The 13889-nt window shown below is 35.6% G+C and overlaps 1 protein-coding gene across 4 annotated transcripts in view; it reads right to left on the bottom strand.

Annotated features, from left to right (window-relative positions):
- Positions 1-13889, bottom strand: part of Glra2 (glycine receptor alpha 2) — a 208909-nt gene that overhangs the window by 130058 nt on the left and 64962 nt on the right. For all 4 annotated transcript variants that reach the window (XM_036174529.1, XM_036174528.1, XM_036174530.1 and 1 more), the window contains 3 exons: positions 11159-11241; positions 8401-8538; positions 6337-6551 (listed from right to left, as the gene is read on the bottom strand). In XM_036174529.1, the coding sequence (XP_036030422.1) occupies positions 6337-6551; positions 8401-8538; positions 11159-11241 (436 nt within the window). The remainder of the gene's footprint in view (positions 1-6336; positions 6552-8400; positions 8539-11158; positions 11242-13889) is intronic.

Genomic DNA, 13889 nt, shown 5'->3' with positions numbered 1-13889 from the left:
GGGAAATGGAAAAATGGAAAGTTTATGAACTCTTCCATACATACAGACATCTAGCTAAATCAGGCAAGGCCCATAGATCACTTTGTCAAAGCTTAGCTTTCTCCCTATTTATTATTTTAACCAAGAACGTCAAAAGTACTGATTACTTAGGAAACAAAACTGTTTCCAGTCCCTCTTTAATATACTAGTATGACCTAACACTGATTATTCCAAATCGCGTAGGGTATTCCTCCTGACTCTAATACAGATATGCAGCCAAATCTTATTTAAAATTGTAGTATCTCTCTTCCTGCCTTCAGTTGTTCTAACTGTAGTCTCTAGGTAGAAGCATTATGATAGGAAGTAATGCAAAATCAAGCATGGCAAGACTATGGTCTCTTTTGTTTTAAATTCTAAACTTGTCCTGAGTTTGGCAGCTGCTTGAAATGGTCCATCTGGCCTTAGTTGGCCCAGATGGCTGAAACTAAGGGAGAAATATATTTGTGCAGAAAATGGAGCACCATGGTTAATAAAGGCTAAAGACAATGCCTTTGTATCCTTTCTCCAAAGAGATAGTTATAGACCTGTCAGAGGTACCTGGACACCTGGGTCACCACACCTGTTCCCTGCTGATGTGTGCTTTCATCTCTGTAGTCTCTGGACTATAGCCACAAATGACAATTCAAGAATCTCTTGTTCATAGCTTCAAATTGTCCCACTATAATCACAAACACACAAAAATGGAAAATAATGATCTAACCTGAACTGTATATCAAATCTTCCTGATATCTCACAGCCCTCCATTCAATTCACCCTGCTATTTTCTTGTGGGTTGGAAAGGAAATAATCCACCCATCCTGCAGGACTTTCATGCTCGAAATTGCTAGAACATTGTCAGTGGAACTCTTTCTTAGATGTTGGCAGAGATGTATATTTCAAAACCAGCTGGGTAACTTCAAATGAGAAGGTACCTATGTTATTTGATTTTTTCTTGTACTTAGGGGAGGTACAGAACTTACTGGAAAACTAAAATAAACAAAATAAAATAAAATAACCCTTCTGTTGGCAGGAAGGCAGGAAAATAACTTGAAATCAATAAACACAAGTTTCTTAATTGAAACAAGTTTGAAATTTATGAAGCATGTTGGAAATTTGCCCAGACTGTCCCTCTTACCCCCTCAAAAAACCCTATTTTATGTGTTGCCCAAATATTATGAGTAAAAGATCCTCATTGCCTGGAATGGCATTTACCTCCTCCTCCCTTACCTACTTTATGTGCTTTGTAGACTCAGCTCAGGCTCCTTCTCTGCTTTTAGACCATTTGCCCAATACTGGCCTTACTCCCTTTTTCTGCCCTCCTTTTCTTCTCTGTCCATCGCCGCCAGTTACTAGCTTAGATGTCCTCTTTGATATGTTATTGTATTCCACACTGTTTAATCACCAGCGTTCCAAATGACTATTTCTGCCCTACCAGATTATAAGCCACTGAGGTTAAGACTGTGTTTTGCTTCCTTTAATACCTAGCATAATGCATGGCCCAAAGAAAATACTCAATATGCATTAATCAAATAAGAGAACTGATGACTGAATCACCATTTAAATGATGCCAAGAATACAACTTGGCTATTTTTAGTACTGTTCATTAATTTACTAACTGACTCTTTACTAATCACCTACTACAAATCAAATGTGCTGCCAAATCATAGCTACATGAATATAGGTGAAATCAATGAAGTTCTTGCCCTCAGAGCGATAAAATATAAAATTAAGAATGCTTACTTCTAGGTATGATTGGACAGCAATAGAAACTTCTTTTGTCTCATAATTTCTAAGATGTTATATTACAGGATCACTGTTCCTATCTAGGAAGGGGCAGGGTTTTTCTAAGAAGAGGGAATATTGTCTAAGGATGATTATGCTTACTGTTCTATATCAAGGAAATAAGAGACATGCCAAAGTAGGTGGGTAGAAGCCTAAGAGGCCTCAACATTAAACAAAGAACTACAGAACGTTGATATCAGGAAAAATAGTCTTCTCTAGAGAAGAACACACGAATTGGTTATCTAATACCAAATGGTCAGCCCTGAAAACATACATACAAGCAACATCATACAGACTGAGAAGATTATATTTAGGAATATATATGTACAATTAATTAAAAAAAGGAGGCTGTGGATTTGAAAGAGAGGAAAGAAGACCATATAGGAAGGTTTAGAGGGAGAAAAGGTAAGGGAGAAATTACTTAATTATACTACAATCTCAAAAATAAAAGAAAAATATTTAAGAAAGTAGAAAAGGATTAATTGAAGTTTGGGGCTGATGCCAGTGCTGTGGTGTTCTTCCTAATGTAAAGATGGGAGAAGGTCTTTCACCCTGGCTCTTATAGAAGACACTGATACCTTTTCTAAATGCCATGTATTTACTGAGCTGCTGAAATTACAATAAGTTTCCAAGGTTCAAAAAGGAAGAATTCTTCTGAGGATCTCTCATGTGTCCTTCGTAGTTTGGGATTTATATGAAGACAGTTGGATAGCTAGAATAGGTGAAAGCAGGGACGTTAATAGTTGGTTAACTTGCAGTTAGCAAGGCAAGAATACCTTAGTTCCTCATGGGCCAAGTAAATGGTGGGGAATATAGCCAAATATGAGTCAACTTGGCAGTATGTCAGATGGTAAGGCTGTCTTCTTAAATATGAGAATCCCAGGAATAAGAAACTGCATGGGATATACTGCTAGAGGTGTTGACAAAGAGAAGATGAGAAGACATTTTAGAAGAGTTCATTATTCACCTGGAATGATGTGGAATGTAACACCACTTAGAATCTTTGAGGAACTGGAGTTCAAATCAAGCATACCAGTGCTTGCAAATTAGCTATTAAAAGCACCTGTAGCTAAAATACACCATTCAGTCATATGAAACCCTCCACATGCCCCTAGACCTCCAGCCTTCACTGATGGTCAAATCAGTCACAGGAGTTGGGGAATTCAAAACACAAGTCGATGAACTGTGAAAAAAAAACAAGGTGCTCTATATTGCTGCACACATTCAAGACAAAGGTGAGGGCTGTGCTAGAAGAAAGGAAAAGAAAAGAGTGTTTAACTGGCTATGAGACAGCTTTTGGTACAGAATGATCATTTTTTTTTAAGTTTTATAATGTAATACTTCAAAGTATATGTCACCTTCGCTTTAGCTGTTTGTTCAGTTATAAAGTGTGTGAGTTTGTGTGTGTGTTTTTCTGGGTCACATGGCATGACATGTTATTACAATCTATGGAATCCTCAGGTGTCCTCCAAGGGCAGGGAACACAGAGCCAACTGAGTATGTTCAATGGCAGTGATTGCATAACAACTAGGCCATTGTTTATTCAGATCCTGTGGATGTTAAATCATTCATAAGATTATCGAAAACATGGGCACGTGCTTTCTACATAATACATATGATAAACCTTGGTTTTTGTCTTATTGGCAACATGACTGGATCTAATTAATGAGTCATCTAAAACTATGGTACCTTCTGATCATAAGACTCTTTGTGAATCTTCTAATATAATTTGTCATTTCAGTGAGAAATCATTTCTACTACAATATGAACAGGGGGGAAAAGTAATAACAACAATAACTAGAGAGAGTTCTGTGCCCACCGCACGTAAACTGGGATAAACAATTTATACAGATAGTGCTTCATCTTGTCCTCATTTAATATTTGAAAAGGGTAACTAAAGATGTTCTTATTTTAGAAATGAGTAAACAGGCTTAGAGAGGTGGAGAGGAAGGAAAGCCCCAAGACAGAAATCCAGGCTTGCCTACATTTCACAGTATATCATTGTACATATGTTCTAAACTTTCTAGAGTCTGCTGGAAAACTTTAGGAAACAGGAAATCTATGATATTAGACAAAATACATTTCTTTAGTACATACCATATTATTATAACACTTCCCTTATACTAAAACTTTAGTCACTCTATCAATGAACTCATTGCTGCTTCTGTTCCATGAAATCCTCCCCAGCTCATACTCATGCAAGTAACCCTAATTAAACTCAGTGGGTCACACACAAAGACATCAAGTAGGAGTCAGGCTGGTTGGAAAAAAACAAAACAAAACACTAGTTTCAGGAGAAGAGAAGGATGCTGAAAGAGGATACCTGGGAGGTGACAATGATCAAACTTGTGGATGCATGAAATTGTCAATAAATAAGTAAATAAATAAAGCAAAAAAAAACCTCTAATATTTTCTGTAAAATTCCATGCTTGCATTCCACTCCAGATCTGCTTTATGTTATACATAATATCATGTGGCAGGGTCATGACTGGTCATTAATTTATTAATCAACACTGAGGACTCATTAATCATCTAATTCCAGCCTCATGTATTTTAGGTGCTAAGCTTAATAAAATGAAGTTGACAAAGTGCCTGCATACATGGTATGTACATGCTGTTGGTTACCTTCTCATACATCTTCTCCCATTCACTCTACTCAAAACCTTCAACATAGTCACCTGTAAATATATTTATAATTTCATATCTATAAAAGAAGTCCTTTAATAGATAAGATGGTAAAATAAATGATTGAAACAATCAGGTTGATTATTACTAAATTATTAGAGATTGCTCATGGAATCATGGAATGAGGATCTGAATCAGTGGTAGAGTGCTGGCCTAATGTGTGTAAGACTAGATTCAGTCTGCACCACTGCAAAGAAGATATGTTCATAATAGATTTTTTTTAAGCCTGAGAGAAATGACATAGCATAGAACGACATAAAACTTGGATCTCAATTCTCCATACATACTAATAAAGATGTAAACAGAATGAAAGTGAAAAGCATACAGTAATTTCTTAACAGTTATATAATGGACATTGAACATAAATGATTCTTCCTTTCCATAAACATGTAAAGTGTACATGTGTCAAAGTAGACTCTGGGGCAGCTGGACTGGTAACACAATGGACCATCTGCTTAGGAACTGCAGTGTTTATAAATTAATGAGTATTTATGTATATATATATATATATATGTATGTATGTATATGTATAAGTAAGTATATGGTCAGAATTTTTTCATTTTCCATGACTCATGTGTTAATTGAACTTTCTCTCCATCATACATATGAGTCACATCTCTTCATGGTCAGCTGAGAGTTGAATATGTTTAATGATAGCCTAAGAACACATGTAGGAAGAGAAATCTGCTGGTGGCAGAAGGTTAACCACTATGTGTTCAAAGCCAAGTATAATTTTTTTTAATTATACCCTCTTCATTTATCTATGTGAGTTCCTGAATGTCTCTACAGAAAAAATATCACTGATCAGTGACAATTTACTTAGCAATAGTTTTGCCTGTTGATGTAGAATTATAATAGCTCCATAAAATGAATAACACATTTACAAAACTGAAAATCTCATTTTGCAAATAAGTGATGACTCTTTTCATTGCAATGGGCAGTTGGAAGTTAAATGTCTTATGTTTTGACATTATCTGCTCACAATTTGTCCCCAATACTTTAGCTGTCTATTAAATTGTAAAATATGTGTTTATGTATCCTGCATGCAGTGATGATGGTAGGTAATAGCTAGAGAGAAAGAAGCAAATAAATCTGTTTGGCATGAGGGCATTCATTGAGAAGATTAGAATTTCTATTAACTAAAATGGATCAGCAATTAAGTAGCTGAAAAAAGCCATGGGTATTTCTGACATCTTTATTTCAGTAGGTATGTGACATGAGTACATTATTCTGTTTGTTATTCCACAAAATGTTTTAAAATGTGTCAGAGATGGGTTACCTGCTTCCTTTGGAAGTATGAAACTAAATTAAGTTGTAAAATTATTTTCTTGGTATTTATTCCACCTTTGTCATAGCCACAAGTCTTATTTTGCAAACACCAGAAATAACACGGTACATGATCCAACACTTTTCACCACATTAAATGTAACACAACTGAACATAGCTCAAGTCAAAAATGATAAGGGATTATATCTCAATTCTTTTCTGGAACTGGATATTGGAGAGACCATCCAACCAGCATGAGACTGAGTGGGCTGAATACTAAATCAGACTCACACTCTCAGAAAACCAAAGCCAACAGCTTAATGTACTCTTCAAAATGAGAAAACACATCTGTGTACAGTTCTAGGGAGCTGGGGAATTTTGTAAGAAGGACACTTTTCATTACTTAACCAGTATTTGTTACAGTATAAGACCTGCATTACATAAATATAGAGATCATTTTGAGGGTCTCCCCTATTATCAGTCTTAATACTCTCAAACTCAGCATTTTTTCTTTCCTCACAGAATTTTCTGGTCCACAAGACCTTCTTCTCAGGTCACATATTGCCAAGTGAATGTATTTCTTACCTTTGGCAGAGATGCCCTGGAACCTGAACTCTGTGTAGTCATTGTCAGAACGGTTGTGATGCCAAGGGCAACCCTGGCAGGGGCTGCATCCATGTTTATCCAAAAGGAGACCCAGGACAAAATGACTATCAATAGACTGGGGATGTACATCTGGATCAAATAATAGCCCATCTGGCGTTCTAGGTGAAACTTGACCTCAATGCAGGTAAACTTGCCTGGAAGCAGAAAAGGATCATTTGTAGTCTTATTTGAACTCCTTTGCCCCATTCTACTCTCCTATTTGATTTTGAAAAATAAAGAACATTGGAATCAGATTGGGAAAGTTTCAGATGGAAAGTTGCAGACAAATGCACACCTTACACAATCAGTTAAAGTTTTCCAATTCTTCTAGTAATGGAAATAATAGTATAAGCATATGAGAGCTAAAGAGCCTTCAGACTGAAATAATATTATCTGGATCTGCTGCAGATTCTTTTAGACAAGACTTTTGCATTTGCAAGACTGACAAAAATTTTCAAAAATGTTTATGTTATATGTAATATATAGTACATAATGTGTAACCATTAACATACACTAAATACAATGTAACCTATATAATATGGAATAATTAAAACCAATCTTGTGCATGGTGTGTGTGTGTGTTTGTGTGTGTGTGTGTGTGTGTGTGTGTGTGTGTGTGTGTGTGTGTGTTTGTGCTGAGGTTCACATGTGTGCTTATGCTTGTGGAACCAGAGATCAACTTCAGGTGTCATTCTTCAGGTGCCTTTAACCTTGACTTTTGACCCAAACTTTCATTAGAACCTGGCACTCTCAAACTAGAGTAGGCTGGCTACCTGTGTCCACCTCCCCAGTGCTGGAGTTCCAATCATGTACCACCATTCTCTGGGTGCTGGGGATTGATCTCAGGTTCACATGCTTGTATGGCTGGCACTTTACTGACTGAACTAAATCCGCAGCTCCTCAACACCTTCTAAGGGGTAAGAAGAACATTCTGAGTGTTTGAATATTTCTGTCTTTGTATTCTCAATGGTAAAATCAAAAGGTACATTTATAAAGTGTCTGTACACTCTGTTCATTGTGAAAGCTTTCTACCCTTTTGGGAATTGCTTGAAGACCCTTAGAGTATTCAATTCCTAGAAACTGTAGTGTTGCTTCATCTATAAAAATGAGTGCATAGGAAGATACTATAACTTTTAACATTACTATTAAGAGGTAGATGTTCTTGCCTCTTTCCACATTTTTCTCTCCTTTATTGGCTTTGAGTTAGACCCTGAAAGGTTATTTGTATTATTTTCCATAAAGAATAAAGATTGGGGAGAATACCTTGGAATCATGTTTTAACTGTTTCATGAAAAGCTGCTGTTGGCTGCTCTGGGCTGTTCTACTCACAAGAGACCCAAAGCAGTTACTGAGGACTACCTCTCTACCATCAGACTTAATGTTATCAACAGATCAGAACATATGAAATAAAATATCAGCTTTCCTGGGCCGGTATAATCTTCCAGGCAACAACAGATGCCCACTTGTTGCCACTACTTCAACCTTACCCACCACATATGTCTTTCAGTGCTAAAAATAGCACTTCACTTTAGAGCCAGCTGAATTCTCTCCAGACGGTGCTCATCTGTACTCATAATGCTCTCCAGGACTGCAAAGAACATCTCTATTTCTGTGTTCCCACAGACCTATGTCATTATCACTTTCTTCCACTAAGGCTAGGAGTGCAAATTGACCTGAGGATGCAATGTGAACAATGTGTTCAAGAAACAGCCAAGATTTATGTCTTCTGAACAACTAATGAGGTCTTCTACACCTTTCCTCACACTCATTCAACAGCAAACTCTCAGTAAAAGAAGAGGAAAAGATTCCTAATTCTCTTTTCTGCATTTGGGGGAGATGAGCTGCTGCACTCATTAACCTATTCCATAGGATCAAGAACCCTAAATATTGAGGGTTCTCTTAACCTCCCTTTGCTTTATGAATGGGCAACTAGTAAGATACTAGGATAGTTGATTTGATATGCGAATTGGAGCATTTGGGGTTAGCAAGTGAAAGAAAACTTACCAGTGTTGTAGTGTTTTGTGCAGTAGCCAAGCTCCTTCTCTTCTTTCAAAATAAACTGGGGCAGAGTGAGTCCTTCAGCAACTTGTACTGGACCATCACTTAACCATTCGAATATCAGGTCATTCATGGTGTAACCAACTGGAAGAAAGAGGTAGTAAAAAACAATGTATCTTTCCTAGGAAACTGTGAATTCTATCTACAGAAGTGGACAAGCAGGGGAATAATTTCATGTACAGTCTTAATAAGAGCTACAGCCATCACAGCAACTACATGACATTAGACGCAGAGAAATTGAACACATCAAGGTATTTCTGATTAAGTGTGTGTGTGTGTGTGTGTGTGTGTGTGTGTGTGTGTGTGTGTGTGTGTAAAGAGATAAAGGAATCTATAGAATCTTTTATCTCCTGCCTCTTTATTCACTAACTCTCTCTGAAGAACAAACACATAAACAAACACCAAAACCCTTTGAAGATTTTTCTTCTCTTAAAAAAGCTATGTCTGTGGCAGTTCAATGAGACAATCCAATTCATGGTGCCAATCTTAGTATTTCAAATGAAACCATTCCTTTTGAAATGTTTAATGAGAATGAATTCATTATAGGCCTGCCTGCGAGTATTACAAGTGCACATTTGGCCCCTTCTGGAGTATAAACTAATTACTGAGAGTAAATACTCAGTCATTTTAGCAAGTGTTAAAGGCTATATGCAAGTCATTTAAGAGGACCTTGTACGATATGTAAGCCAAAAACAGTGATACAGGAGCTAGGTGTGTAGCCCCATTGATACAGTTCTTGCCTAACACGGACAAGGTCCTCGGTGCAATTCCCAGCACCACATAAAACAGCAAGTGGTGGCATGTGCCTGTAGACCCAGAACTTGAGAGGTGTAAGCAGGAATATCAGAAGTTCAAGGTCATCCTTGACTACATGGCTAGTCCAAGGCCAGACAAGGGTGCATAAGACCCTATCTCAAAACAAAAACAAATCCCACAAGAACAATCATATATTCATTGCTAAATCTCCCCACTCATTATTCTCATGAAGTAAAACAGGTTTCCTATTTTGTAAGGTCCAATTGTTATATGAATAGAATCATAGAAATAATACAAAGTATTATAGTTATTTGGGTCATTATTTGTCAATGTGTCTGCATATTTCTCCATCCTGGAAATGACAGCTAGTAATTTTTCACTCATTATTTCTTGTTCTCCTTTTTTTTTCCTTGTTGTTGGAACTCTGGAAAGTAGACTAGTGAGAACAAAGAATATGCAGTGAAGATGAAGATGGCTAATAACTGTGCCATATTTATTTAGTTTATAAATTTTTATTCTTGCTTACTACAGGATAGTGGCTTACCAACTCTACCTAGAAATCAATGACAAATTGATTTGATGTCTACATTTCTTTGAGCAAAAAAAAAAAATTATAGAAAGAAGAAAACTAGAGTATGGATCCTGTTCAAACATCAAATGGTCAAAAAAAACCCCAAAAAAACAGTGATTAACCTATTTATCCCATTGCCAATCTGAATGAATATATCCTAGCTACTTCTGACAACTTAATAGGACAAAGCAAATCTAGTAATTGAAGCTTTTTTAAGTCTTAGATGAGCTTCATTTGATAGATCTAGGTCCTGCTCTACAGAAAAAAATGAAATGATTGAGTAGTAGAAGAGACACTCCTTATGTATAAAACTGTTTTTCTCAACTTTCTTCTCCAGAGAAGGGACATTGTGGCATAAATAAACACATATAATGCATTATAAGTAAAAATTCTCATTTTATTTCTGATAACATCTAAGAAAAGATTTTTGTTATTTTGTTTATTTCTATAAGGAGTTTCAAGGGAATCTGTAGTGACTTTAAATCATAGAAAGAAGCCCATCACCATTTCTTTTTAAGCAATAGTCTGTGTCTTTTTATACTTACTATTTTTATAAAGCAAGACATTAAAAGTATTTCCTTGCCCCTACCTCATCAAATCTGCTGACATCCCTGTAAGTCAGCAGCACTTTTGTTTTTGGACTCTGTAAACAGAGAAACTGACAAGAGCAAGCCAGAGGAAATTTCATGTATCTTAACTGAAAATCTCACTACCTTGGAGGCATGAGCAACTTACGGCAGCAAAGTCAGAGCATAAAGGAGACAAAGTAGATGGAATTTCCCTATTTACTTCCTTGTGTCTTAACGTATCCATTGCTTCTCTAAGGAAGATGCCAACTCTTGTTCCATGTCATCTTATGACCTTTAACATTTTAGTGATTTTTTTATATTATTAAGTATTGCTGAGGATCAAACCCTTGAGCCTTGAGCATTTCAGGCTAGCATATCCCTGCTGAACTTTAGTCCTCATGCCTCTCCTTTTTCAATCCCCCTATGGTTAAGGGCCTCGTGTCTTATTCTCAAAGCAAGAGTCCCTTATTTCCAGTATCCCTTTGGATACTTTGATCTATATGAGTATAAATCCAAATTTATCATAATTATCAAAGAAAAAATTTTCATTTCATAGAAAATATTGCTAAATTGGACTTGGGTGGGTTTTTTCCCTAGGAAGGGATATTTATTTCGTATTTTGAACTGAAAGTTTGTCTTGCTGTACTGATGAGCTTCTCCTATTAAACACCCATCCTCCATTAAGACCTTGGGTGTTGGGAAATTTGTAGTGAATGAGCCTTACAAATATTTATTCCTTATTGATCCACTAAAAGAGGCATGCCAGTGGTTACAACATGCAAGTAGTCATTTAATAGTGATGACTTACAACTCTCCAGCTGCATTGTACAGGTCTGAACATCCATTGGAAAGTTCTTTAAGTCCATGGGACAAGATAAAGTCAAGGTGAGCCTTAATAAAGAAAAAAAAAGTAGAATCTACTTTACAATTTGTGAAGTGTAATCCTTGAGAGACAAAAATCCATCTATCATTAACAAAATATGATTCAAATACTGAAATCTAAGCTCACAGGGCAATACTTTGTTTTAATGAAGAATCGCTGTTGATAACTTTACAAAATATTTTAACACTTCATTATAAGCCCTTACTCTATTTTTCAACCTCTAGATTCTGAGTATTCCTCACTTCCAGATTCTGATTATCTATAACAATTATGCTCATCTCAAGAAAAAAGTGTTGTAATATGAACAATAGGCTCTCACCCACAATGATAAACAAAGACATAAAGTTTATGACTTTTAAGAATTATATCCCAGATATACATGCCATGATGTGAACAAATAAGAAAGGGTTCTCATTCCAGCAAATGGGCAAATACTTGGCTTCACAAAATTTTCATTTACTAATCCACATGGATGAATTAGCAACATGATGTGGAATTCATTCTAGGATTTCCACAGGTATAGAGCAAGGAATCCTTGAGTGAGAAAAGCATACTTAAAATACTGGTTAATACAGTCTTCATTGCCTTGCACCCAGTGGAGGTGACTGATCTCTTTCCTCGTTGAGCACTTCTGAGCTCCAGCCTTCTGCACACTAGGCTTTAAATCAAGGTATTTATTGAACTATCATCTCTTTTCCACCATTTTGCTTTTGATTTCTCATGGGATTGATGCTCACCTCTTGCTCTGAAATTCTTTGTACTTTTAAGAATCAAGGAAACCAATTAGAACTGATAATCAACAGAGCTAGGTTCCCTTCCCAATACTGCCTAAAACCACATTGTACCCAAAGCAAAATATTAAAACTTGAATAAACAGTTGTTCCTCACTGATCAAATTAGGAAGTAGGATATATTATTTTCATTCCAATTTGATGCTAATGCTTCATGGCTCCAAGTTTTACTTGTATCTCAATCATTTTTTGTATCCAAAGATTCATGTGACTGTCACACTTATACCCAAAATCTCCCTTGCCATTATTCTCATCCTCAACTTACCTCCCAATTTACTTCTCTTTGTTTTCTATGGTTCATTTTGTATTCTTTTAAAGCACAAGCAAATTATAGCACACATTTTTTTTTTAGAAAAAGAAAAGCCTTGAGATTTGAAGTGAGAATAAGGAGTCCATGTTGACGGTTGTCAAAAACATTAAAACACAACATTGATGGGGACAAGTGTGACACAAAGCAATGATTACAGAAAAATATATTCAGTCTTGGAAACAAATGAATCTCTGTTAAAAGTAGATATTTCTAGTTGTTGGAAATATCAATGGTTATTTTTATTTGTTTTTATTCTTTATTTATTCTGGAGTATCTTTGTTGACAAGTATAGGCTGTTTAAAAATGTTCACTTATGAACTTTTATCAGCTTTCTTATCTCAAGAAATGAAAAGTTTCTTTTGAAAATAATAGCTGAAAGGTGAAATTAGAAAATTCTGTTTTATTCTGTAATTTTCTATTATATTCTTAATATCAGATCAAGTGTTGCACCTCATTACTAAACGAATAAGCTGACCTTTTGAGGGCATCCTGAGAATCCAAACTCCATGGTAGAAAGGAATAGGTGGTTTTGAGTTTTAAAGATCTGGCTTAAAATATCATTTTTAGACATAAAAATAATATTTACCAATTCTGGAGTTCATTTGTAGATGTAAGTGGATGGATAACTACTGATTTCCCATGTGAAGACTTGTTTGGAAAATGTAGGTTTTTTGCTATTAATATCATAAACCCTTCAAAATAAGGACAATGAATGAAAGCAAGAACAAAATCTCTAGCTAACAAATGAATGAATGAATGAATGAATGAATGAATGAATAAATAAATAAATAAATAAATAAATAAATAAATAGCTGGCTTTTACAAAATGGAGTGGTGGTAACTCAAAAAGATCCATGGGCTTTCAATGAATTTGTTTTTCTTTTTCATTTTCAAAGCAGTAGTATTTCCATCATACAATAGTATGTTCTTCTCTGACCTTTTCCTGTAAATATTGTATAAACAAGTACAAAGCCTTAATTAGGAAGAAGGGAGTGGTTTTCTGTGAGACTTATTTCACATTATTTTGAATTTAATAAATAATGTGTTATACATCTCAAAATTGCTGCGAGTAAATTCCAAATGTTCTCACCACAAAAAATAAGCATTTGAGGGTGAGGAATAAATTAACTAGCTTCATTTGATTACTCCATATTGTATTCATAAACTTTAACATCACTTTTTCCTCACAAATATACACATAGTTATAGCTTTTCAATTTAATAAAGGAAAAAGTACAATGTTTGACATATAACAATATGCAAATGGTGTGGATAATTAAAGTGAATCAATGGCAGAACATCTGGAAAATTCATTATAATTTTGAAAGGTTTACCTTTGAAAAATTAGAAAACAATAATAATAGAAGTGGGTGTCATTCAAAGACTATGCAGTTGCTATTGTGACAGCTCAGCTCTGCTACTCATCATCACAGGCTCACTGCACTGGATTCTTCTGCAAAGGGAACTGTCCACATTTGTTGAGGGAGCTGAGAAACTCTCACGTAATTACTCCTGTCTTTCTGTCAGATCTAACAATCCCACAGGGACACAGAATT

This window comes from Onychomys torridus, chromosome X (assembly GCF_903995425.1).
Source record: "Onychomys torridus chromosome X, mOncTor1.1, whole genome shotgun sequence".
NCBI lineage: Eukaryota > Metazoa > Chordata > Mammalia > Rodentia > Cricetidae > Onychomys > Onychomys torridus.
Note: the sequence above shows the minus strand (reverse complement) of the source record. Positions and strands in the feature narration are given on the sequence as shown.